The following is a 27954-nucleotide window of genomic DNA, read 5'->3' as shown; positions in this document are numbered from 1 at the left end:
ACATTAAAAAAACTTTTTAAAAATTAAACATTCATTAATAGGTTATTTTCTATTATAGTATTATAAACATTTTGCATATTGCTATCACAGCAAAAGGAATAATTTAATGCATTATTGCATGCCACCCCAGTCTCTGAACGGTTCAAGATTCCAGGGGTTCCAGGCACTTACTCAGGGTTCATGTTTCCTTCAGAATCCGAGCCTATGATGGAGGGGTTCACAGCATTAACACTCCAAGAGGATCTTGCTTCTCCCATAGCCACAGCCTTGGATTCCATAGAAATCAGGCATAACACTTTGTCGTGTATATTGGACAGACCCAACTGGTGTTCCTTGTGTTATTTCTCCATTGGAACCTATTTGCTAACGGAATAGGAAGGGAGCAGATATTTGCCAATCCCTTCTTAACTGCAGCCCCCAGCTCCTCTCCCCAGAAATCCTTTCTGGAATATTTGGATTCTGCCAAATCAAAAGCCCTTATCCTCTTAGGAGGGCACAAACTGGATACAGCTTATTACCACCACCATCTTATAAGCACTTTGATGTGATTCAGTCCTTTTTCTGTCCCTATAGTCATGCAATAACTTCTGCCTAAAGTAAAGCAAACTGCCTTCTGGCTGCATGGAACCAAACTATAACACACACACAAACACTTTTGGGGGCACACAGCTCTGTGAGCCACAATTGCTATATCAAATCCTCTATCTACATTTAAAAAATGTGCTCACTTGCACATTGTGTTCTGACAAACAGATCTTTTTTTTCTCTTTTGACATGATACAATGCAAAGACAGAGGAGCAAGTAGCTGTTTACATGATCCTTGAAGAGCGAGCCAAGATGGCAGTCTCAAAAACAATGCACGAATGGCAGGGATTCTACAGCTCTCTCTGGGATGCACAAACAACAGTTAATAATTAGAACTGGAACAGAATTCTGGAATACTCAGCGGCATATGACTATCCAGTTTTCAGTCATTAAAAGAGGGCAGCATTTATAATTTTAAACCTTTAGATGATTTTATTTTTATTTTTTTTAGAAAAAGAATTGCAACAATGTAAAGCCAAGGAAGCAGTTGAAATACAAAAGCCAACATCACAGAGCACATTTAGAGAGAACCATTGGTTTTCATTTGGGGGTTATTTCCGCAGCAAATAAGATGTTGGCTGGCAAAGGATACGTAGCCTTTTCGAATGCTGTCCAGATGGCCCTTGTGAATAACGCAGCACACAGCAGCGATCTACTTGTTGGACAGATAACTTACAAATTTGGAAAGAGCCACTTGAAGCGCTCCTTCATTAAGCTAATAATGTGTCTGGTTACATGGTAAACAAGAGTCAAGGGGCTTGTAACATTTTCACAAAAGGAGTAAGTTTCAGCTGCTATGGCAACCTGAGCGATCCCTATGAAATCAGTTCTTAATTATCCCAGACATCATGAATCCAAGGATGCAAATGACTTGTCACAGGGGGAAAATGTGTTTAGAAAATTACATATAAAGAAGCATATCACTGCTAAAGCCCACCTTCCCTCTTCTCCAGTCCTCCCGCATCTAACTTCCACTCTGGAACGAGAACTGGAGCTTTCACCTCCACACCTTCTTTTAGCTGTGAAGGACAAGATACAGGGTTATAAAAAAGAAACAACTGAGTAGAGAGAAATGGTCCCCTGTCTTTCATTCACTTTATCTCAGACCTCAAGAGCCCATGGTTGTCCAGTGAAATTTATGGTCAGTAAGCTCAGGACAAGCAAAAAGAAATCCTCCGTCATGAAACGCACACAATTTATTTGTAGAAGTCATTGCCACAAGATTTTGCAAAGACACTGAGTTATATGAGTTGAAAATAAGAAGACTTGTGCATATCAATTTCCAGCTCATTTTTTTTAAAGCTCAGAAGTAATCATATTACTATCTTAACATATTCTAAGAATAACCTACAACCCAAGGGATTCTTACTGTTGTTGTTAAAAACATTTGTGCTCCACCTTTTGAAATTTGTTCAAGGCAGCTAACGGTCATTAGAAAACATAAAGTACATCATACAAAAACAAAAGTGAAACCTAACACTGTTAATACAGCAGTAGGATAAAAATCAAATCAGGCTATTCTGTCCTCCCCCACTAGGGCTGGCAGAAAAATTCAATTCAGTTCACATTTAAAGGCAAAACCTGCCTAATTTGCACCCTATGAAACAAAGCATGACCATTCTTCAAAATTTGCACTTCTCCAAACTTTGCAGTGCACATACATGCATAATTTTACTTGTATGTTGCCTTTCCACAGCTCAAACCATGCTCAAGTGGCTTACAACGTGAAAAGAATTCATAGCTACAACATGGCAGAAGTAGTCACAAACAATAAATAAAATACTTAAAAACACACAACCAAACTGAACATTTTCCACACAAATCACAAGATCTACCATATTTTTTGCTCTATAAGACTCACTTTTTCCCTCCTAAAAAGTAAGGGGAAATGTGTGTGCGTCTTATGGAGCGAATGCAGGCTGCGCAGCTATCCCAGAAGCCAGAACAGCAAGAGGGATTGCTGCTTTTGCTGCGCAGCAATTCCTCTTGCTGTTCCGGCTTCTGGGATTCAGAATATTTTTTTTCTTGTTTTCCTCCTCCAAAAACTAGGTGCGTCTTATGGTCTGGTGCGTCTTACAGAGTGAAAAATGCAGTAGAATAAAGATACAAAAAGGCAACAGCAGCAACAAGTCCCCAACAACCATCCAGTCAACTATCCACTCTAGGTGTTCCCCAGGGCCACAACACAACTGCCCTTGCCAACTGGTGCACAACCTTTCAGAATGTGCCAGAATCCTTCTGGTTCCGTGGGTCCTCAGAAGTGGGCCCCTCACCTCCGCACAATGCCAGTTCCCAGCATTTTAAAAGTGGGCTTACACATCTTGTCTGACTTTCATAAAATATACCGCTGCAAACATACTCTAGTTAATAAATAACACAAACAAGCATTTAGCTGAAAAGCCATTTAACATCAACTGTAATAAGTGACAGGCAAAATTATGATGGAGAACACCTATTGAAGAAGATGAAATATGACTCAGAGAAAGGGGAGATGATCTGTAATGAATGCAGTACAACCGCTTGTTTACGGTGATTGCTGTGTTCAGGCTGAAGGGGATGCATTAAAACATGCCGAATCATGATGATAGCTTCCATTTTCCTAATAAGGCTGTATCCCTTCTAGCATTATTATGTAAAATGTAGAATGTAGGTAGTAGGAGTTATAATGTTCAATAATGGTTCAGTGTAAGTATATAAATGTACAAAGCAGGTAGATTAGATGGGTGGAACATTCATTTTCTTGTCAGGCCAACGAAAGTCAAACTTAAAGTGAGCAGTCCTTTGCTTCTTACATTATTTTTTTTATTAAAAAAACCACTTCTTGTTATATTTTATGTTTTTGTATCTTCGAAGGAAGATGAACACTTAAAACAGACCAGCTGCCTCTTTAAGTTATACAGCTTGCCTTGTTGAAACAAACACTAATATTTAATTTCCTTAGCAAGCACAAAAGAAGTTGATAATAACAAGCTAATTATCTAAGTTAATTATCTAATTATCCAGGGCCTGCTCTTGCTCCCTGGGAAGTCAAATGGCAATTTTGCCATTGGAGTATAAAGAGGCCTTGCAGCATTGCAATGTCATTGAACTCTATTGAAATAAGTGGAAACACGCCAATATTAATGCAATGAATGGTCTAGAAGCACCCGATGTTGTACTAGTGTTGATGCTAAATGTGTGAAAACCAGAAATGTGTCTTAAAGGTGGGTCACTGAGAGTCCCTAAAGATGCCATCTTTCTAAAGAAAGTACAGGATATAACATTTAACATAATAATACCTAGCAAATAAGATGTCTTGGGATTTTGACTCTGGTTACTGCAAATCATTTGGAGCCCATTAAATTCAGATTCTGAACACATTCTTTCAAGGCTCTTTTAAAATTTGCAATTTTGTGTTTTTCCCATTTCTGCTTGTGTATCCTGACTGCAACAACTACAGGTGCCCCAACTCAGGAAAGTGTGACACCAACAAACGCATGTGCCGCATAGATTGCTGTATTTGTGGCTCTCCAGAACAAGCTGCCACACAGAAATCCAGACGGGGTATCAGATGACTATTTTTAAAAAATAGCCATGGTTCCAAACAACCCATCAGTTGGCTGGATCAAGTGAACGTGGAGTAGCCAAGTTTACAGGTGACCACAGGATGATGAAAACCTAGAAATTTGCAAGAACAATAGAGCTACCACAATAAGCAGAAGCAACCTGGTAACATTCCTAATTGTGAATGGTCCAATAGGAATGTTGCTCTATCATGGTATAGTACCATTCCTAGGGATATTCTTTTCATTTATGTTATGTACTGAGTTGAATAGGATCCAAAATGCGGCAGTCTGATTGGTCCTAGAACAATAGGATTCAGAATGCAGCAGCCTGATTGGTCCTAGAACAATAGGCTCCAGAATGCAGCAGTCTGATTGGTCCACAGGAGCCACCCAATCCAGCTCCAGGTGGAAGTGAATCCATGACCTGATTGGCCTACAGGAGAATCCCGGAATTAGCCAATCACGTGGGGCCCATTGTGTAAATAATGTACATAAAGCAGACATTCTGGGGGAAATTCCATTCCTCCTCACCACTATGAGCTGAATAAGGAGCATGAAATCCACTCTCGACTCTGAGTATATTTCAATTTATTTGTTTTTTTAAAAAAGGAAAGATGGTTGCCCCCACTGGCCTGAAAGTTTCCAAAAATGCACTTTTGTGGGAAACAAATGGCCGCATGAAAGGAAGGCATTTTCAACCCAGCCCAAGATACAACCAATGGAAATGAATGAATTAATCCCTAAGTGGTTGTATTTTAGAGGATACATTACAGGTTCCATTACAGATTGTTGTCTCCTGTACTATGCTACTGCTGCTACTATTCCTTCTATCAGTTCAGCTAGAAATAGTGCACTAGAAGCAAAGTTGAGGCCCATGCCCTGCATGCAGAACTCCCCAGCTTCAATATTTGGCCTTTTCTAGGTAGAAAGGCCACTGCCCAAGGTCCTGGATAGCCAAAACCAGTTAGAACAGACATGCCAGTCAGACTAGATGGACAACTGGCCTTACTTGGTTTCAAGCACTTTCCTATGTTCAGAACATTGGCACAATGTATAATCATTGTTTGGGACCAATACTATTGCTGTGATTTCTTTGATATAACACCACACTGCATATCTTTCTGCTACAAGTGAATATCTTGGCTGGTTTTAATTTATTGTGTTTTTCTTTCAAAATAGCACCAAATAAATAAGCCCACTGTCATGATTAATCACTTGCCAAACTTCATTCTGAAATGATTTCTTTCTGAGTTTATGGAAGTTCATGAAAAGGGTAAACTTCAAAGTTGCTGAAACACATTGTTTAAATGGCAAAATGCTTATTTTTTTTTCATCTCCAGTTTTAAGTTTTATATTACATGATTTAGCTTAGGGCAGTATTTTAAGGATGAATTATAAAGTTTCCAGGAAGTAGCTTTATAATAAGAGTACAAACATTCTTCAATAGAGCACTGTAAATACAAAGACAAAACCAGAGATGGACCTGAACCAAAACAAAATCCCTAAACACAGAGCTGAGAAATAAAATAAAATAAGGTATTGTTCATAGAAATGGAGTGTTGGAAGAGAACAGAAGACCAGCTCGTCCAACCAGCTGCCCAAAATGTAGGGCCTCCCACAGATAACCTACACAAGTGAGAACATGTTGTGCTACGATCAGGGAGCAAAAACAGCACAGAAATTCCACTTCACTGGAGCCAAATAAACAAAGCCGCATACTACAGGGATGGGTATGGAAGAGGTACAGTTGAGTGATGTGGTATACTAAAGCGACAGTGGGCAACCTTTGGCTCCCAAGACTAGTTAGGCTCACCAGGCCTCTGCATTTGGCCCACAAGGCCATTTTGTCCTGCCCTATAGTGTGGGGCAGATAAAGCAGGGTTTGCAGACACTGCCAATCTGCTATGGCTGAAAAGCACTGCACTTTTCCAAGCACCACTGTGGTCATCCGCACTTTGCAAGTGCTTTGCAAGCGCCATCAATCTGCTGATTGTTTGCTTTTGCAAAGTGCTGTGCCTTTGCCCAAACTGATATGAAACCGAGCAGACAAAGGAAAATGGGTAGCATGACATGCAGTTGACAGGTGGGCAGCCCCACCCACGGCTCAGCCTTGGCTGGTGGGAGATCAGGAAGGTAAGGATCCAGACAGCTCATTGGATCCAATTCCCAACCTCTGTATTAAGGAGAAGTATCTGATTATTCTTTTAATCAGTTCCTTGAGCCTTGTCATTTAATAATCATTGGGTTGAGTCTACCAAGGTATGATAAATGAAGGAATAATGTGCATTTGGTTCATTTGTACATACTTAGGCTTAGATGTGGCATATTATAGAATCTCAGACAATGCTCAGAACGATAGAGGAAATTGGGTGTTCATCTCCATGGGATTCCCTATTACAAAGGCACTACTAGCTTCGACTAGAAGTTGTGCATTTAGTAGCCCCATGCTAAGGAACACTTCCAGCAGAGATTCAGCAGACATCCTCTTGCAACTGCTTTTTTTGTTAATCAGTTTAATGATTATTGGTATTGTTTTTGATGATGTTTTACCATGAGTTTTTATATGATGGTACAGAAATACTATTACAGATGAATAGAATAGGTAGGTAGAATGAGCTAGACACATGTACTTATTGCGTATGAGATCCATTTGAGGATCTCTCCCTCATTAGAGTCGATCAGGTATATGAAGACGAGCAGCAAAGTCAGTCCTCAGGGAATGTGCAGGCGACCTTGGAACGGACAGCCCCGACCAGACCTAAGAGGAGGCGTGTAGTGGTGATAGGGGATTCCCTACTGAGGGGAACAGAAGCAGTGATCTGTGGGCCTGACAAGATGTCTCGGGAAGTGTGCTGTCTCCCCGGGGCTAAGATCCAAGATGTAACTGAACGACTGCAAGGAATCATAAAACCCACTGACAAATACCGCTTCCTCTTGGTTCATGTGGGAACCAATGACACTGCAAGCAATAGCCTCCAGAAGATCAAAAGAGATTACGAGGCTCTGGGCAGGAAATTGAAGCAATTAAATGCACAAATTGTCATCTCATCTGTCCTCCCAGTTGAACGACGTGGCCCAGGGAGAGAGGGGGAAATAGTGGAAGTGAACAACTGGCTTCGCAAATGGTGTAAACAGGAACGGTTTGGATTCTTAGATCACGGACTGCAGTTTCTTGAAGATGGACTTCTGGCAAGCAATGGGCTGCACCTCACAACAGTTGGGAGGAATGTTTTTGCAAAAAATCTCAGAAACCTCATCAGGAGGGCTTTAAACTGACTAATGTGGGGGAGGGAGACAGTGCTCCTGAAGGTAGGAGTCTATCAATTGATGAAGATGATCATCCAAATGTCATAGAACAAATGGAGCAAACAGCACGCAGACCTAGTGGTGGGAGGAAAAAATCCTTAAATAAGAGACACGGGGGAATGATTAATGGACTTCAATGTCTGTACACTAATGCGCAAAGCATGGGAAATAAACAAGATGAGCTTGAGCTCTTGGTACAGCAAACTAAATATGACATAATAGGCATCACTGAAACCTGGTGGGATAAGTCCCACGATTGGAATGTAATAATGGAGGGATACAATCTATTCCAGAGAAACAGACTAGACAAAAAAGGAGGAGGAGTGGCGTTATATGTCAGGGATGTGTATACCTGTGAAGAGATCCAAGATTTAGAACCTCAAAGCCAAAGTGAGAGCATTTGGGTCAAAATTAAGGGAGAGAAAAATAACAGTGACCTCATTGTGGGAGTTTACTATAAATCCCCAAGCCAAACGGAGGACATAGATGATGCCTTCCTGGAACAGATGGCCAAGCATGCAAAAGGAAGGGAGATAGTAGTAATGGGGGACTTCAATTACCCGGATATTTGTTGGATGTCAAACTCAGCCAAGAGCATAAGGTCAAATAGATTCCTCACTGGCCTTGCAGACAACTTCATTGTCCAGAAAGTGGGAGAAGCAACAAGAGGAACAGCCATTTTAGATCTGGTCCTAACCAATGTTGATGGCCTGGTTAGTGGGGTAGAAGTGGAAGGATCATTAGGCGCGAGTGATCATGCTCTTCTGAAGTTTACTATACAGCAGAAAGGAGCAGCCAAGCACACTAGGACTCAATTTCTTGACTTTAAGAAAGCCGACTTCATAAAACTTAGGGAAGTGTTGGGTGAGATCCCATTGACAGTAATACTAAAAGGAAAGGGAGTTCATGATGGCTGGGAGTTTGTTAAGAGGGAGATAGTAAAAGCACAACTTCAGGCAATACCAATGAGATGGAAACATGGAAGGTGCCTAAAGAAGCCAGGGTGGCTATCTAAAGAACTTTTAACTGAGTTAAGATTAAAAAAGGATGTGTACAAAAAATGGAAAAGGGGGGAAACCACCAAAGAGGAATTCAAACAAATAGCCAGCACGTGTAGACACAAAGTCAGAAAAGCTAAAGCACAGAATGAACTCAGGCTTGCTAGAGAGGTTAAAAGCAACAAAAAAGGCTTTTATGGGTATGTCCGTAGCAAAAGGAAGAACAAAGAAACAGTGGGGTCACTCAGAGGAGAAGATGGTGAAATGCAAACAGGGGACACAGAAAGGGCTGAACTCCTCAATGCCTTCTTTGCCTCAGTCTTCTCCGATAAAGAAAACAATGCGTGACCTGAAGAATTTGGAGCAAATGATTCAGCAGAGGAAACACAGCCCAGAATAACTAAGGAGATAGTACAAGAATACTTGGCTAGTCTAGATGTATTCAAGTCTCCAGGGCCAGATGAACTGCATCCAAGAGTATTAAAAGAACTGGCAGATGTGATCTCAGAACTACTGGCAGTCATCTTTGAGAATTCCTGGAGAACAGGCGAAGTCCCGGCAGACTGGAGGAGGGCAAATGTTGTCCCTATTTTCAAAAAGGGGAAAAGAGAGGACCCAAATAATTACCGCCCAGTCAGTCTGACATCAATACCAGGGAAGATTCTGGAGCAGATCATTAAGCAAACAGTCTGTGAGCACCTAGAAAGGAATGCTGTGATCACCAATAGTCAGCATGGATTTCTGAAGAATAAGTCATGTCAGACTAACCTGATCTCGTTTTTTGACAGAATTACAAGCCTGGTAGATGAAGGGAACGCAGTGGATGTAGCCTACCTTGATTTCAGCAAGGCATTTGACAAGGTGCCCCATGATATTCTTGCAAAGAAGCTGGTAAAATGCGGTCTTGACTATGCTACCACTCAGTGGATTTGTAACTGGCTGACTGACCAAACCCAAAGGGTGCTCATCAATGGTTCCTCTTCATCCTGGAGAAGAGTGACTAGTGGGGTGCCACAGGGTTCTGTCTTGGGCCCAGTCTTATTCAACATCTTTATCAACGACTTGGATCATGGACTCAAGGGCATCCTGATCAAATTTGCAGATGACACCTAACTGGGAGGGGTGGCTAACACCCCAGAGGACAGGATCACACTTCAAAACGACCTTGACAGATTAGAGAACTGGGCAAAAACAAACAAGATGAATTTTAACAGGGAGAAATGTAAAGTACTGCACTTGGGCAAAAAAAATGAGAGGCACAAATACAAGATGGGTGACACCTGGCTTGAGAGCAGTACATGTGAAAAGGATCTAGGAGTCTTGGTGGACCACAAACTTGACATGAGCCAACAGTGTGACGCGGCAGCTAAAAGAGCCAATGCAATTCTGGGCTGCATCAATAGGAGTATAGCATCTAGATCAAGGGAAGTAATAGTGCCACTGTATTCTGCTCTGGTCAGACCTCACCTGGAGTACTGTGTCCAGTTCTGGGCACCACAGTTCAAGAAGGACACTGACAAACTGTCAGTGTCCAGAGGAGGGCAACCAAAATGGTCAAAGGCCTGGAAACGATGCCTTATGAGGAACGGCTAAGGGAGCTGGGCATGTTTAGCCTGGAGAAGAGGAGGTTAAGGGGTGATATGATAGCCATGTTCAAATATATAAAAGGATGTCACATAGAGGAGGGAGAAAGGTTGTTTTCTGCTGCTCCAGAGAAGCGGACACGGAGCAATGGATCCAAACTACAAGAAAAAAGATTCCACCTAAACATTAGGAAGAACTTCCTGACAGTAAGAGCTGTTCGACAGTGGAATTTGCTGCCAAGGAGTGTGGTGGAGTCTCCTTCTTTGGAGGTCTTTAAGCAGAGGCTTGACAACCATATGTCAGGAGTGCTCTGATGGTGTTTCCTGCTTGGCAGGGGGTTGGACTCGATGGCCCTTGTGGTCTCTTCCAACTCTATGATTCTATGATTTTATGATTCTATGATTCTATGATTCTATGATTCTATGTGCCAAGGTTAAATATGTTCTGCCTACTCAACTCTTCCTTCTGGCTCTTATGTTTTTATCTGCATAGATTCCAGTCATGTGCCTCTCTCTATTTTGTTATAACAGATTGTGCTTAAATGTCGCTGAGCTGGCTGCTGGTCTTGATGTAGGATAGAACTGTTCTCACAAAGCTGGAAGCAGTAGCACTGGACTCCTCTTGTCGTTTGCTGTTTTATATGTTGCATGGTGTTCCTCACAACTTCCTTCAATTAGGAATTGCTATTTCTCATGGGCTTCAGAAATCCTAACATGTTTTGCACTACAGCCAGATGCTTTGTACTAACATCAGCCTGAACCAACATAGGGTTGAGTTTTAGTTTAAAACATCTGGAAATCACCAGCTTGGCAAGTGCTAATAGTGACTAGTGGGACATAGCAGGGTAGGGTGGGATTGTTTACCTGGCTTCCCAACATGGAGGTCACTGCTGGTAACTAAGAATGGGAGGTGGCAGGTGGCATGAAGGTAGAATGATTTGGCCACAGAAAAGGCAGTATTAAGTTGGCTTTATTGCTGTGCCTGTACCGCTAGCTACTACTGGTGAATGCTATGAGGAATACAGTATTTTACTCATAGTTTCTGCCTGCACAGTTCTTTCAACACACTAAATTCGTCACACAAGAGCTGTGGTCACCCAAGGCTGCTTTTCTGTTTCAGGAATATTGCACCTCACAACACTCAAATCACACTTTTGTACCTTGAACACATTACTGATGAAAAGTAGTTGCAACAAATGTCATAGACACCCAGTGGATTTTAAGAGTTTTCTCATTCTTTAGCAGTTATGCTTAGTGACAATACGGCTCTTCCACTCCATGGTACTTGTTTGTACAATTCTGTGAAACATTTTAAAAGATAAAAATAAACACTTTTGATGCTTTGTGCCACTTTCCTTTCCAAAATTCAGAAGTGCTCATATACAGTTGTTTGTTTTAAAAAGTGGTAAAACAGGACATTAACCTTCACACAGCAGAAATATCTTATCTTTATGTGGACCTTTTGCTAAGATGTTTTTTAAATACATACTGTCTTTTCTACCTGCCATGACACTAATCCGTATTTTAAGAAGCAGTTGGGGTACATAGTAACAATACCTAACTAATGCCGCCATCTGTTCTGAGTGGAAGTGGTATATTATTTATTGCACTTATAATACAGTAGAGACTAAAATCAAGTCAGCACATTATTCTACTAATTGTGTATTTTGCCTAATTATACCTTTTTATCATAATGTGACTAATATGAAAGCAAATAGCTTTCACTTTCTTTAGCTTTCTCTCCTTAAGTGCAAGACAATTGTTTGCATCCCACCAGCCTCCACTCAAAGCTGCTGCCTTCTCAATGGAATGCTCCCTATGTCGTCCCATAAACTACTAGATGCTGGAAATATGTTCCAATGGCAATTGTGTAAGTTTCCTTCTGAGAAATATATATCACACCTGTGCACTTCAATTAAATAATTGCCATTTTTAACGCAAAGGGGGGAAAGCACCTCAGCACATACTCTATCAGTGTATTATTTATTAGTTGATATTGGTGGGGGAGAACCCACCATACATGTAATGTCCCATTCTCTCCAGCCTAGTCCTGCCAAACAGGTAAACCTCTTCTGTGTCAGTTTTGGACTGCAGGTGAAGTTTCCCATGACTTAAAGCAACTCATGCCAAGGAGAAGAGTTTTAGCCTTTTCCCTGACATGTCAATTTTCTATATGATTTTTTTTCCTGATGAAGCATTCAGTTATATGAGTGTCCACCTGTAGCCTGAAGTGGTAAAACTTTAAAATAGGTTTAGCTCATTGTCTGCCGTTTGGGAGTACTGGGTGTCAGTCTGTCACCAAGCATCACATTGACCTGGTTCACACATCACTTTTAAACCATGCTTAAGATAAACTATACAGTGGTACCTCAGGTTACATGCGCTTCAGGTTACAGACTCCGCTAACCCAGCAATATTACCTCAGGTTACGAACTTTGCTTCAAGATGAGAACAGAAATTGTGCAGCAGCGGTGCAGGAGGCCCCATTAGCTAAAGTGGTGCTTCAGGTTAAGAACAGTTTCAGGTTAAGAACAGACCTCCAGAACGAATTAAGTTCTTAACCCGAGGTACCACTGTAGTTTAAATGTAAAAGGATGTGCTGGCACACATGGTTGAAATGGAAAGTGTTTTGTTCATCCCCTGCTCCTGTCACATTGCCAGGAAACAGGCCATCAGCCGAGACAGCGTTGCATCTGAATTTAGGCTTGTGGTTTGTTTCTCTCCAAACTATGAATGGTAACCAAGGTTTGTTCTTGGCTCAGTGTTTGTGGTTGGTTTGGAAACCTAAGGTTTAAACTTTAGAGTGAAGTGCAAATAGCTTTATCTTCATCAGTTTGCTCATGTTTGAAATATCACCTTCCTTGAACCAAGCTGGCAGGTCTAGATTACTCAATGTCTGGGTAATGTCAGGCAGAAAGGCAGACAGACAACAACAGTTAATAAACTGGGGGGGGAGGAGCCAGAGAGTCATTACAGACAGAACCCTTTCCACATATCTTTAGGAATAAACTGCACCGGGTGCCATATTATCCTAAACTTCAAGGGTGCCACATTTGAGTGAATTCAAAGGTAGGAGTTGAATGAACACAAAGCATTACTTAATACCTATCAGCTTCCCTTGTACGTATATTGAGTTTGGACTGCTTTGAGTTCCGGCTTCCTTCTAGAGCCTCACTGGTACATATCTGATGGCATCAAAAAGAGTGTCATTAATGAGATTTCCAAAGGCATCCAGCTTGTGTCCCATGTTTCAAATAAGCAGACACAAGCAAGCATGGGGTATCAAAAATTCTCACACATTTTGTGGAGTAGTTGTAAAATCTTTCAGCTGCATTTATCACCTAGCCTGGATTATTGATATGGCATTATGGGATTCCCAATAACATACATAATGGAAGTGTAATATACTTTCATCACTGCTGGTGTCCAGCACTATCAGGGCTGTGGATAATGGGGCAGCTTCCTACAACAAGAATGGAGATATCAATGCAGTATTCACTGAATAGTCTGGTGGCAGTACAATTGTCAGCTGCTCTGGAACTCTAGGAATCTATTACCACCTTTGCCCACCTTGTCTATTAGTCATCCACATGCCTGAACCCTCTCTCTCTCACTCTCTCTCTCTCTCAGTGGCTACTGACTGGTGTTTGCACAGCTGGAGCCATTGGCTAAAGAGAGAGTACCTCATCAAAACAAGGACAGGTGGCAGTGTCTCTAGACATAATGTACATTTAGAAAACATTACACCAGACACAAAATTAGAATGAGTTCTATGGAGTCGTTGATCAAAGCGATTGAAATGGTGGACATATCATTAGTCAGAAGTGCCTTTATAGTTAAAGCTATTTTGTAGAATAAGCAAAGCACAAAAAGCACAAGAACTATATGGAAATACAAGAAGATAGTACTGCAAACCAAGAAGAAAGCTATCGCCAAAAACCAGATGGGTTTTAGTTTAAAGTAGCTTTGTATATTGTGATTGAGTATTCATTTATTCTCACAGAGAGACTACAAGAACCAAACTAACTAAAAGTGGAAGAAAACCATGATATTCAGATGATAGGTATAACTTTTTAATACTGCACATTTATTCTCCAGATGTCTGCTCAGTAAGTGAAACCATACCTAAAATCAGCTTCTGGTGCTGTTTAGCGCACATATTTTAAGAACCTACTTTAAATATGCAATATGTTGTCTTAACTTTGGATATGCTTTCTCAGTAATAAGATGCAGAGATTGCCAGCCTAGCAACTATGAAGAAAGCTTCATCTCATTGATTTGTATTATATAGAGTTCACTTAACAGCTGGATCTGAATCTTCAGAGCACTGTGTTAACCCATCGCCAACTTATTTGAACGTCACTTAAGAAAAATACGGAAGGAGTTTGATGTACTATCTATAAAATATGCATCACAATCTATCCAGTAAATGCGTAAGTACTTCTATGATGGGCTCAGAGACTGGCTAAGCTGAGGAAATATGACAAAACTGGGACTGAGCCCACCATCTTGTCTGACTTTAGGATGGCAGACTTTTAACAACTTTGAACTTTGGGGATGCTCCTGGATCCATCTTTGTCCCTGGTAGCTCAGGCAGCTTTAGTGCCTTTTATCAGCTATGGCTGAAACACTGACTATGATTGTTCCTGTACAGGGATAGTCTGGCCACAGTGATTCATGCATTGGTAACCTCAAAACCTGATCATTGCAATGTGCTCTGTGGGTTTATCCACACTTCTCTTTCCTCCACTCTTTCCAGGTATGGTCCGCACATTAAAGCTCTGTGTCTGAGCGTCCTATTTTTTTCTCCCTACAGAGGTTTCCCTGCAAAATTCTGGTTTTAAAAGCTCAATTGAGAAAATATCGAACAGCAGCACCCCCGAACTGATGTTTGCTCTGAGTGGGTTTCTGCGGGGAAAGTTCTGGTGCAGACATTTTTAAAACCCACGTGGACACAGAGCTTTTAAACATGGACTTGTACCTGGAAAGACCAGGACCACGGGTGGAGGAACGGGTGTGCGGAGGGAGCGGACCGCCCCCAGCACCACTATACTGGTAGGGTGCCATCACAGCGGGGGGGCAGACATGCACCATGCAACTCCCATGCGCCGGGTGCCATGCCCCCACAGACGGCGTGTCACGCCCCCAGAACACGCACCACGACCCTGGGGCCAGCGCAGCATGCCCTCGCAGGTCGCGTACCACACCCCTGGGATGCGCACCACCCCCTCGTGGTGGCGTGCCACGCCCCCAGGGGTTCATACTATGCCCCCAGGGGGTGCCAGCCATGCCCCTGACTGCTCTCTGCCCCCAGGAGCAGAGTATGCAGCTTCACCACTGACCAGGACAAAACGTGAATGTGGATAAGCCCAATGTCAGGCTACCCTTGGACCTAGTTTGGAGGCTCCTGCTAGTGTAAAACACTGCAGCTAGATTGTTGATGGGAACAGACTACTGCCAACACATAACTCAAGTGCTCAAAAGTTTACAGTGGCTGCCCATACACTAACTGATCATGTTAAAGGTCCTTTTACACAGCCCTTAACAACTCAGGTCCAGAATAACCTCAGGGGGCACCTGATATTCCTGCTCTATCACTGAGATCCTGGGGTCTTTGGGAGCACTCACCAGGCCATGCATTCAGTATTGTGGGCCCAGTCTTATGGAGTTCTCTTCCAGTTGAGGTCAGATAGGCCCCTCATTGTTGAACCTCCATCACCTACTGAAGACCTTTTTTAATTTCAGCAAGCTTTTTAATTCCAAAGTGCTACCTTTAAATGCATTTTTATTTCTATTGTATTAAGTCTCCTGTACACTGCTTCAATGTGACTGCATGATTAAGCAGTATACAAATTGTAGAAATATACAATAAAACATTGGTGATCCCTGATAATACCATTTCAAGAGACTGGCAAGATAAAGGCATCAAACTATGACAGCTCAGGATGTAATGGAACAAATGTAAATGTGGAGAATATTTGATCTTGCACCTAGAATTCAGGTGCTCCAATCACCATGCAAATATTTGCTTATCACCTAAATGTGCAATGTAGTGAGGCGTGGTGCTGGCCTCCAAAGTCAGGAAAGATTTGATCAAAAAAGGCAAAGGAATAGATCTAAGTGTAGAGTGTTACTGATTTTTGGTGGTCTTATCTTAAGACTATAGAGAGGGAGGGAGAAAGAAGCAGCTTACACCACGTATGATTCCTAAGCACAAATGCAAAATGTTTGTAGTTACACTGCCTTGTGCCTGCCAACGGTTACAACTGTTTGAAAATTATTTCAAACACAGTAACAGTCTCTTGTGTGTGGACAGTAATTTATGCTCTGGCAGGTCTTGGAAACTGAGCAAGGTTTCAGATCTAAGTCATTTTCTCACCATTTTTTATAGAAACACCTAGCAGAAAAAGACCTCTCCTGGTATGCTTTTTGGTGACCTATGTTAATACAGTTCCCCCTCATTCCATATATATCTACAATCTTATTCCAAACTTCACTGAGAAACAGTCGCCTTGTTCCATATTCATTGTCACACGCTGTTGGAGATGGAGAACTCTCTCTCCCCCCCCTCCTTTCTTTTTTCCCAGAGAGCTGAAGGTGCTATGATAGAAGCATCCTTGCCTGTGAAATCTCACACTGGATTTTGCTGGTTGTTATTTTTTAAAAATCTTCTGCCATTCTTGCTTTGAAAGTGCTCACAATGGTTTACAGTACTAAATCACACAAATACTCTTAAGTGTAGACACCTAAAAAGAACTGTGCCTTTCTTGAAAGTATCCACAATGGCTCAGGGCAATAAAATGTGCACATATCCAAGTGCCCCTATAGGACAGAAGTAGCAGTTATCTGCAAAAGATGCTGGTTGCGTCTTTTTAGGAGAAGTAAAGGCATTCAAATAATTTATATTGTTTCTCGAGGAGTTTTCCTTTGAAGGCCTTCGTCGTGCAGAAATTTGTGTCTTGCTAAGTCCTGACGAGAAAACACCTTTGTTGAGGGCGGGAAGGATCTATGGAGCCGCCCTGGGAGCAAAGGCAGTTCGAGTTTGGGTTGCGGCTGACGATTTCTGCTTCGCGATCGGCCGCCACTTCCTTCACCTCAAGCTCTGAGAAAATAAAAGCGATCCACTTTCCTGTATGGAATGAGAATTCGTTGCTCGGCCGGGCCAAGGAAGAAGACTGCGCGCACCACACACCCACACCAGACACCAAGAGATCTGGCACTCAGCAATTCTTAGTCTCAGTTTTCGTACTTTCCCGCGGTTTGGGCGCACTTCACCCCGTGGGCGCCCATTAACATCCCCGCCTGCTCTCTGCGGAGACCAAAGGGAAGGCGGGAAACGGACACGCCCTCGCCCTCCTCCGCTTTTCTTCTCAGAGCGCCTCCCGGCTTGCAGGCCCGAGGAAGGGAGCAGGCTGACAGCTCGCCTTTTCCCGCCCGCTGTGCATAACCGCCCAGGCTTCCTTTCTCCTTTCCAATACAGAACTTTTCTCCCTCGTATCTCGCAGCAGCAGCCCCGGAGATCTCCCTCATCCAAGTGTGCGTGCTGAGGGGAAAGTGTGACATTTCTCTCTGAGGAGACAGCCCGCGTCCTCCGGGGGTGCGTGCGCCCTTGTGTATCGGCGGTGTCGCCCCGGGGGGAGCCTCGCCTTGCGCCTGGGCTTGCCATTTGTGCTGACACAAACCCACTCGCGCGCCCGCCCGCCACCTCCGTCGCCAGCGAGGGCGTTAATGATCAGGAGAAGGCGGAGGCGGCGGGAAGCCGGTGGCAGGAGGGCGAGCGGGGAAAGTGTCGTGACTAGGCAAGCGGGGGAGGGAGGTGGGTTTGTGGTGGGTCGAAAGATACGCCCCACACCGGCACCGTCAGTCAGGAGACAGTAATGGGGGGAGAAAAATGGAGCTGGAGCAAGGTGCATAAACCAGAAAACACGCGCCGAGGGAGGACAAGCTCCGTGCAAGGGCGCTGCTGGACAGATGTAGGCAAACACATCTGGGCTTCTGCCAGTTGCCGGCTGGCGGCGAACGAGGATGGTCAGAGCGCGCGCAGGCAGGGAGACGGCGCTCAGGGGAGAGCGGAGTGGAAAGCGTGGGGAATGCAATGGATGGGGGGGCGCGCAGCAGGTGGCCAGTGCCCAGTCCGCGGGCGCGTGTTGCTGAAGCGGCTTGAAAGCGGGTAGCCAGTACACGTCGCTTTTGCACGGGGGTGGAGAGGAGAGACGGGAGGCAAGAGGACAATGCGCAACAGGGAGCAGGAGAGAGTACACGGAGCTTTTAATCCCCCCAAGTAGAGGCGAGGCGCTTCCCCGCAGGGGTGCGTGAGCGCGCGCGCCTTGCAGACTGGGCAGCAGGCGGCGGCGGGAGGGGGAGCACAACCACCGGGCTGCGCCGGTGGGCACCACTGATCAAAGGGGAGGGGGGAGAGAGGATGATGGAGGGCGAGCAAAGAGCGGAGGGCGAGCGCCTACTCTTAAAGGGGGCCGCGACGTGATAATCACGCTCCCCAGTGTCCGCTGATGGCAGCGAGGCTACAGCTGAGGCGGGCATGTATGAGGCATCTTCAGGTGACACTGCTGCCTGAGAGCCGCGCTAAATCCGGTTCGGTATCTGTAGGAAGGCGTCTCCTCCGGTGTGGAATTAGCATATTCTAGTGGAGGGGAAAGAATAACGCCGGATGGCCACGTTCGGGGTGTTTTGGTCCCGAGGAGAGGGCGCTGTGGGCAGCGGTCTGTCGGGGGGTAGTTTTCCTTCGGCGACCAGCTGTGGCCGCGGGCGCGTCACGCTTTGCCCGTTTTACCTGGCGCGCAGAGACGCCCCTTCCCCTCCCCTTCACCCACCTCCCCCCCCACCCCTTGTGGAGCCTACAGAGCGCGGAGAAGGCGAGGCGGCTCCTCTCCTTGCCGGCACGCTTCTGCCCTCCTCCTCCTCCGACTGTCAGTCCGTCGGTCCGCGTCCCTCCCCTCCCTTCCCCAACCACTCCTCCCCCCCGCCCTTCTTCTCCGCTTCCCACCCACCCAACCAGCCGCCTCCCCGGGTGAATTTCAGGGCTCTCGGGCTCCTTCTGTTTGTTTGTTGATCCTTCCTTTGGGGAGGGGGCTGAGAGTGGGAGAAGGGGGGAGAGAGGGCGGGGACTTTGGGCTTTGGAGACGGCGGCGCCTCGGCTCTTATTGCCACTGAGTTGCGCTTCTCCTCCTCAGGCTGCGGGAAGGAGCCGCCTGACCGCTTGGCACTTCTGCTGCCTTCCTCTCCTTCCACCGCTACCAGTGGTCTGGATTGCGGCGGCGGCGGCGCCGTCCCATCGCATAGGGTGCCTTGGGGCTGCCAAGTGGCCAGGTCAGTAGCCCTCCAGCGAGCGCTGGGAGGAGCAGGCAGCGCGCACCTCTCGGGTCTCTTCTCCTGGCGAGCGGATCTCCCTTCCAGGAAGGGATCGCTGGCGAGGAAGACGCCGGCGCCCCTCCTCCTGTGACGGGCGCGCCATCCCAGGGTGAAGAGGGCAGGAGGGCGGGGAGGGAGAGGGCTGAAGCGGGCCACAAAAAGTCGCCTCCGTCCTCACCGCTGCTTTCCCTTCTTCCTCCGCGTAACAGACAGGCGCTCATCTCATCCCGGCGAACCCTTGGAGAGTTTTGCAACCACTTGGAGAAGACGGAGAGCTGCAAGGGGTGTTGCTACTTCCCCAACTCCCTTTCACTTCTCACTGTTGGGACTTCCTCGCTAGTTTTTCCACCGGTGCTTTTTTAAAAAAACAAATAAAGTCTGTTTGGAAATGGCAAAGGCAGTGACGCCTGGAAAGGGAACAAGTGTGGGGCGAGCCAGAGGAAGCCGGAGCTAAATGACAGGATGCAGGAGACTTGAGGAGATACACAACAAACAGAGAAGCGTCTCTTGTACTAACGGGACTCTTGCTTGCTGCTGCTGCCGCCCGCGCTGCTGTGCCGACTGAGCCAAGCTTTCTGATCTTTTTGCACCGGCCCTACTGGAGGATTTAAGATCTAAGAGGAATTGTGCGCTGAAGAGACCGGATATTTTATTCTCTTTCTTCAGTCTTTCTGTACTGAGAAAGGAAGATGGATTGGGGACTCTTCCTGCACTGTGTTGCCCTCACCATTACCCTTGGCAGGGCTTTGAAGAGTGGTAAGTGACTGACACGGAATCTCTTTCAAGTGAAGCCCGGTAGCTGCAAGCAGAGGGCCCCTTACCTGAGCTCCTGATATATAAAGCCAACTGTGAAACTAACTAATATAATGGATAAAAGGAAGCTGAACACAAAACACTGGGTATTTACCTTGAGTTACACAATCTTTGTTTGGCTACCCATCCTGAATGCTACCTAATGCAGGGCTTGCCTGATTCACAAGAATCAGAATAGCCAATTACTTTAATGTTTCATCCTTTGGCAATTGCACAAGATTCCACTTTAAAACCTGACAGACAGTGAATACTTAAAAGGCAGGGTTTTGATTGAGAGACAAGGGGGAAGTGAAAGTTTAGGGTCATATATTTGATTATCTTTTGTAGCTATGAGTCCCCACAGGTACCAATTTCCAAATCCTCATCCTCCTCATCCATCTATATTATGCATTAGGGCTCACAGGGCACTTATTGTCTCAAGCTAAGCAACCTAAGGTACTGTTCATACACAACAGTTATAAGAGAAATCCTATGGCACAGACTTCACATCTGGTTTTGAGGGAGCATTTAAGAGCTGCTTCAAATTTGATGGAGGCTTCCTTCATTCAGCAATGAAATAACGCTCATACTAGCTCCCTAATCTATGCAGTTTTTAAGGATGTTCTGCCTGGAATGGTTGACATCTTACTTGCACACATGGAGGGGGGAGTTATTAGGAGTTTTTCCTTCCCAGACCAATTTCTGAGCAATTATTATTAACTAATTACCAAATATTTATTTTTAGTCTGACTAGGATTTCAATCAAAGTAATTAAAAGAAGGTAACATTCTCCACTTAGAATGGTATATTATTTTAATAAGGGACCACAATAGGAGTATTCTTTTACTGGAGGATGTAAATCACACTTTATGGTGGAAATCAGTCTTTTCTCAATATATTTTGAAGAGGTTGGCTAATTTAGCAAGAAACAAGTTCTTCCTCTGCTCCTTCATGACCAGGAGAAGGGAAGAAAAAAAGTCTTTAAAGAAGTATTAGCATGTCAGTCCCTGAGAATCATGCCTGAGATCCTGTTTGGCCTAATCTTTTTGAAGAGTGTAGCTAACTAGACCTAATCTTTCAACCTGAAGTCTTCCTTTGCAAAGATAACAGGATCGCACTGTATTTCTGCATCGATTTGCAGGCAGTGCTGAATTAATGGAGATGAGTAAATAAGAAGGGATGAACTGGAGGCATAAAGTGGAGTGAGATGTATAGCGTGCCTTTTTGCTATTACGAGCAATATCATTCTCTTAAGTGCTGAGCCAACCATAGGAAGATCTGAGGGGAAGGAACTATGAAGCTGTCATTAAGTCTGAGCAGTTATAGGCATAATGTAATAGCCCTGTAGAGTCACCATGACCATCCATCTCTTCTGTAGCTTAGCAGACTCGTGGATGCCACATCTACCTCTGTCCAGTACTTGTGTCTGCTAAATTAATTCATTAACCTTATGTAGGTAGACTGGTCCGGAGTCATTAGAAACTGCTCCTCTTAATCAAGTGTGCGAGAGATTGCACAGAGCCAGGGAGTCTAGCAGCTCCCCACATTATCTTATTATACTATCACTTTCCCAGGAGTTACCGATTAAAGTGCTGTTGGTAGTGAGCCCACCTAAATGTCTCCTAGAGTGACTCTTGTCAAGTGACTTGCAGCAGCGCTGGTTTATTTCACTCGTTTAACAGATGCCAGATTCTGCCATGTTGTTTGCATAGAGCTAGAGTGGACTTAATGAGGCGGGATCATTTTCCAAGTCAGCTTGCACGCGGCAAATCATGCAAGATTGTCTCTGAAACCACATGCAGGAGGCTTCCAGATAAATATCATTGGCTGTGGATTTTGAACTCATTGTTGCAACATCTTTTGTTCTCGGAAATGAGACACGCGATACAAACTGTCAAGGCAGAAATAAATAGTAGCTCATAACCAACTCTGAAATAGCAATTCGCTCAACAACAACAAAAACCCACAGCATACATCTCATTCCCTTCTAATTTATAGCAAATGTTTCTTATAACGGCTGTAGTTTATGCATTTTTGATGTGCACTTTATCTTTCATTTCCATTTGACCTGGTTATCTATAATAAAATTCTGCACATTTGTAACTTCGTGTGGAGTACAAGGAATGCCATTTCCAGTTCACAAGAATTTTATTAGATACAGAAGTTTCATATGTCATTACTGTGAAAATGGGCTGCCAGTGTGTCATCTGTTAATGCTTGTCTGATTACCTGATGTTAGTAGAAAATATTTCAGTAAAGTTTCAAAGTGCTAGTGCAAACCTGCACAGAACAATGGAACAAGTGGCCTTGGAGGTTAGATTACATTGCCTCTGTTTCATCTTGCAATGTTTATTTGTAAAGAACCCTAGCATGGCTTTGGAGAGGAGCAACCAGATTTTGCTCAAGATACGGCTATTTGCACTTAGAGGGCTGGGGAACCTAACAGTTTTGTAATTAGAAATAAACTTCATTTTGTTTTTCCTTGCTTTCTGTTACACTGCTCTTATCTGGTCTCCAAGCGGGGCGGGGGGGGGGGGACTTCCTTAAAGGAGTCCACTGAATCATTGCTGCTTCAACAAATTCTACTTTGTTCTTTGGTAGTCTGGACTTGAAGATCACAGATAGCTTCCAATTGCTTAGATTTAGGATCTGATAAAACCAAAAGGGGGTTGTTGTAAACAGGAAGGGGTCTTGGAAGACAAGTTCTGTTGCCAAATGACATAGAGCTGGCTTATTGTCCGAATGCTAAGTAAAAGCATCAGATAGCATTGCTCTCTGAATCACTCTCAATTAAAACCTATTACTTAATGACACTATAGCTTCCAATAATAATTAAGAATTAACCATTCATTACTTATTAATTATTAGGTGTGAAAGCTGTTGTAATCACAAAGACCTCTGTCTGGATTAAGAAGTTTTGTAAAAAAAAACAACAACTAAAAAAAACACCTCCCCTGTTCTGTCTTTTGCAGAGGTGGTGATATAAAACCAGAGCTAATAACTGCAGAAAGCAGCTTTCTTCAAATCATAAACCAGAAAAAAATGTTCTTCAACAAGGGCTTGAACTATTGCAGGAAATATAGATGTTTTGTTTGATTGACCTGAACATGAAATGTGTTTTCTTAATCACAGATAAATGTGGTGAAAATATAAGAATCGTGGAGCCTGGGTATCTCACCTCTCCTGGCTATCCAAACACTTATCATCCAAGCCAAAAATGCGAGTGGCTGATTCAAGCTCCTCAACCATACCAGAGAATTATGATCAACTTCAACCCTCACTTTGATTTGGAGGACAGAGAGTGCAAGTAAGTGAGATGGTCTGTGAAGGGAGCCATAGCACCATCTACTGGACAAAAAGCTCCACAGTTTCTTGTTGGGGGTGGGGAAGGGAGATGAAACAGCTGATGAGTGCAAAACTCTGTGCATAAAATGAATCCCTCTGAGGTTTGAATCCATACCAGATCATATGTTTGTGGTAAAGATATTAAAGCAAGTGCTTACTGCATGTCAGGCACTATATAAGATTGTTTTAGATATAATCTTGTAATCCCGCTGTGTCGTTTTTGTTGGAAACATGGATCCATTAGCAGTTATTTCCTCTGAAACTTTTCCCTAAGCCGCTCAGTGACTTGGAGGTTGTGGAACGCCTATGCAGGAACAGTAGGGGAGAAATAAGCATTCGCCTCTGCATTCATGATTGTGCCACTGCTTTAAATGTTCTGAAGTTGCTTGGAAACGTATTGATGCTTAAGGCAAAAGACGTGTGGTTATTTAGAATTTTGCAAGTTTCAGTTCACTCAGTATTGTTTGATGGGAGAGGCTGTACATTCATGGGGCATTATAATGTATTTTAAGAGCCCAACAACTATACATGCTTTGTTTTGCTGTGCTAGTGCCATAATTGGGGATAGCACGTTTGTGGCATCGAGGGGAAATCATCAGTTTTCTTAACTAATATTAACAGAAGTTGTTTTTCATTTTGAGATGGTGAGGCAGTGTGAAGAAAACGTATGGATGTTAGACTGCTAGGTATTGTGTAGAACAGAAATGAGGAACCTGTGGCCCTCCACATGTTGCTAAGACACTTCAACCCACTCCAACCCCTTAGTGTGGTTGATAATCAGGCATGATGGGAACTGTAGTCCAGCTACACCCCAATCCCTGATAAAGTGCTTTACCATGATTAATTCTGATTATAATGGTGCAGGCTTTTCACAGAACTCCGTTTTCATAAGCATAAAAGTGGCTGCACATTAAGTTCATGCCTTTGTGTCAAAATATATTGTGAGATGGACCGCTTACTGTTGTCTGATGGTGAGTGTTGACTGCGGCCTGGCATGAATGCAGTCTGAGCTGAGGACAATCTTATGGCCCTGCATGATCATTGTGGGACAACACTCCTTCCTCTGTTTGCACAGGTTGCTGGGGGCCTGCATTTTAACGGACCTATCACAGGCAAGCAAGGGCATGTGTTTTGTGTGGTGGAGCTGAATGAAGACTTCAGTCCCTAGTCTTTACTCAGCTCTGCTCACTGGATGTATAAAGAAGCCTCACCCAGGCTCATCAATCAGCTTGGTCGGAGCTGGATTCTCCACCCTCTCACCTTATGTAGCATATGGTCCTGCCTGAAGGTGAGCGGGCAGGTTCAGGTCCTGCATAAGACCTTGCTATGGAAATATTCAGTTGTTGTATTTGGGGCCAGGGAAGAATTTGCCTGCAGATAAATTGGGCCCATCTGGTGTCACAACTTGTTGGGTTGGATCCTTAGTCTAGGGGGGCATGGGAGTTAGTCTAGGGAGGCATGGGAGTTGAGAGCCCACCTCACCCCTACTTCAGGAAATTGAGGGTACCCCATTAAAGGGGTCCAGGGGAAGATGCAGTCCGGATGCCCAGACAGTGTGTGATGGGACATAGCACACATCCACACACCCAATGACTGTCCTGGAGGGATCGTCCCTATTTGATGTACATTATAGGGTGATTCTTAACCTAGGATCAACCTTGCGAAATGATCAACCAGCAGCTGGGATGGATGATTCAGGGTACATACCCAGTGCCCATGCCAAAGTCTACTTGCATTTGTTACCAATAAAGTTGTGGCCTGTTTGAACCCAATATGTTTGTCCTGTGTGTTTATTGTATCTTTCCGTGCTTTGGGTCCTGCCAGCAGTGGGTTCCCTGCACCTGGGCCTATAAGTAGAGCTCTCTGAGGTAATAAGTTCTAATGTAGAACACAACTTTCAGTGGAAGTATTTTGAAGCTCCTCATGTGAGGAGGACTGAACCATCTCAAGCTGTGAATCCTTCAGCCGAACCTTTGTAATGTTTAAACCAACTCTGCGACATATTCAGATTATGGTCCCAGTTTACAGATGGGAATGAAAAGTAATGACTTTTACAAGGCCTTCCAGTGACTTTGTGTCAGAATATGAGCTTGTATAAACTTGCTACTTAGCCACACTGGCTTACTCACGGTGGGGGGAAAGGCTATTCTCTATTCACAGCCTTACAGAAGTAACAGGGGACTTGTAGCTCTCCAGATATTGTTGGACTACAACTCCCATCATCCCTACCCATTGGCCATGCTGACTGGGGCTGAAGGGTGTTGGATTCCAGCATTTGGAAGGCAAGATATTGCCCTGCCCTCTTTTAGAGCTTGGATGAACAACTCTGGATGCCACAGGTTCCCCAAGTGGCTATGAGATTCTTTCTGGAAGAATTCCAGAAACCCCGTCTTTGAGAAACTGCTTGGACCATGCTTATTTCAAGGCTTCACTCTTACCCTATTTTCTTTCATGATTGCTACAACCCCACAGAGAACCTCTTGCATCAAACTTTACTATGAATCAGCAGCATTCTGCTGGTTGAAAGACTGGCTGCTTCTTGAGAACACGGACATTTTGGACCTAGAAGGTTTTAACAATGTTTTTGGGTGGCATGCATATTTGTGGTACGACAAGGTTAAAGCACATAAAGCATTTAAAAACCATATTGTCAGGAAAGCATTGTTCAATGTCTGGATAAGATACAAAGACTTACTGGAAAATAAAACCCCAAGGTGGTTGTCACCAATGGAAGCGAAGGCTCAGAAAAAGCTCAATATGGAGGCCAAATGGCCGAAATATTGGGAAATACTGGAACAAGAAGGAGATAAATTGAAATTGCAGAGTTTTGAGAAATTAAAAGATAAAGTGCGAGACTGGCTTCATTATTATCAAATAAGAGAGGCCTATAATTTGGACAAAAAAATTGGCTTCCAGGTGGAAAAATCAAAATTGGAAACAGAATTGTTAGATCCCAAAACTAAGATACTTTGAAGAATGTATAACTTGCTGTTGAAATGGAATACGCAGGATGAAACGGTTAAATCTGCAATGATTAAATGGGCACAAGATATTGGTCATAACATTATGTTTGCGGACTGGGAACAGTTGTGGACCACCGGTATGAAATTTACGGCATGTAATGCCTTAAGAGAGAATATTATGAAAATGATATACAGGTGGTACATGACACCAGTCAAGCTTGCAAAAATATATCATTTGCCCGATAACAAATGTTGGAAATGTAAAGAAAATGAAGGTACATTCTTTCACCTTTGGTGGACGTGCCCAAAGATTAAGGCTTTCTGGGAGATGATCTATAATGAAATGAAAAAGGTATTTAAATATACCTTCCTGAAGAAACCAGAGGCCTTTCTCCTGGGCATAGTCGGCCAATTGGTGCCAAAGAAGGATAGAACTTTCTTCATGTATGCAACAACAGCAGCAAGAATACTCATTGCAAAGTATTGGAAGACACAAGATTTACCCACCCTGGAAGAGTGGCAGATGAAGGTGATGGACTATATGGAATTAGCGGAAATGACTGGCAGAATCCGAGACCTGGGAGAAGAGTTGGTGGAAGAAGATTGGAAGAAATTTAAAGACTATCTTCAGAAACACTGTAAAATTAATGAATGTTAAAAATGATGTTGGATTGAAAATAAGAGGCACTAGCAACAAAGTTAATGAGAATATGCAAAAATGAGTTGATAATGGATGAAAATATAGAGCTATAATATGTTAAGATATAGAGTTAAGATAAACGAAAGAGGGTAAGGATTTGCTGATTTGATTATTTAAATGGGAATACAAAAAGGGGAGGTGTGAGGAAGTCAAGGAAACAAGCTAATGAGTTTAAAGTTACAAAAATGGGTTTGTTTTTAACTCTTTTGTATCTATTTGTTTTTTGTACTTTGTATTTTTATTTTTTATGTACTTTTGTATGTTTTTTTCTGTTTTTTTGTATTTTGTAAATTTATGTTTTTGTAAAATTTCAATAAATATTTTATTTTAAAAAAAAACAAATATGAATGTGAGGGTGCCTAAAGAGTTGTCCTTAGAGGCTGTTTTCCAGCTGGACAACAGCTTTCCCTTAGAGAGAAAACAATAGCAATTTCTTCAAGCCGGTGTTTTGAGCTATGAAAAAAATTAGAACAGGATCATTGTAACTATTTAATAATATTATTACATTTCATCATTGCTTTCGGTTCACTTTATTTTCATATAAACAGAGATAACTAATTACATGCCACAGCAATGTTAAAACCAAGGACACATTAACAAACGGTGCCAAAAAAGTGTCACCATCCTCTGCATGCAATGACTCCTCCTTCGTATTGGAGCAGTAGCTTTTTGATCTTTTAAAAACAGGTTTGGATGACTAGCTCTAGAAACCAGTTTAACCATTGCTAGGTAGGGCGGATTAGAAATAGAAATAAATGAATAGTGAG

The 27954-nt window shown here is 43.5% G+C and overlaps 1 protein-coding gene and 1 long non-coding RNA gene across 12 annotated transcripts in view; one reads left to right on the top strand and one right to left on the bottom strand.

Moving 5' to 3' along the window:
- Positions 1–34: 34 nt before the first annotated feature.
- LOC310746364 lies at positions 35–23390 on the bottom strand. The gene is made up of 3 exons (XR_014540673.1): positions 23281–23390; positions 1524–1605; positions 35–363 (listed from the first exon to the last, which is right to left on the bottom strand). It is a non-coding gene; the product is annotated as an uncharacterized lncRNA (long non-coding RNA).
- Positions 13841–27954, top strand: part of NRP1 (neuropilin 1) — a 139763-nt gene continuing 125649 nt past the window's right edge. For 2 of the 11 annotated variants that reach the window (XM_083579409.1, XM_083579413.1), the window contains exons 1-3: positions 13841–17615; positions 19597–20143; positions 23312–23486. In XM_083579409.1, coding sequence (XP_083435535.1) covers positions 20077–20143; positions 23312–23486 — 242 coding nt within the window. In that variant the 5' untranslated portion in view covers positions 13841–17615; positions 19597–20076. The other 9 variants (XM_083579411.1, XM_083579412.1, XM_083579414.1 and 6 more) reach the window with 9 other exon arrangements.

Source organism: Podarcis filfolensis, assembly GCF_964270895.1.
Source record: "Podarcis filfolensis genome assembly, chromosome: 12".
NCBI lineage: Eukaryota > Metazoa > Chordata > Lepidosauria > Squamata > Lacertidae > Podarcis > Podarcis filfolensis.
Note: the sequence above shows the minus strand (reverse complement) of the source record. Positions and strands in the feature narration are given on the sequence as shown.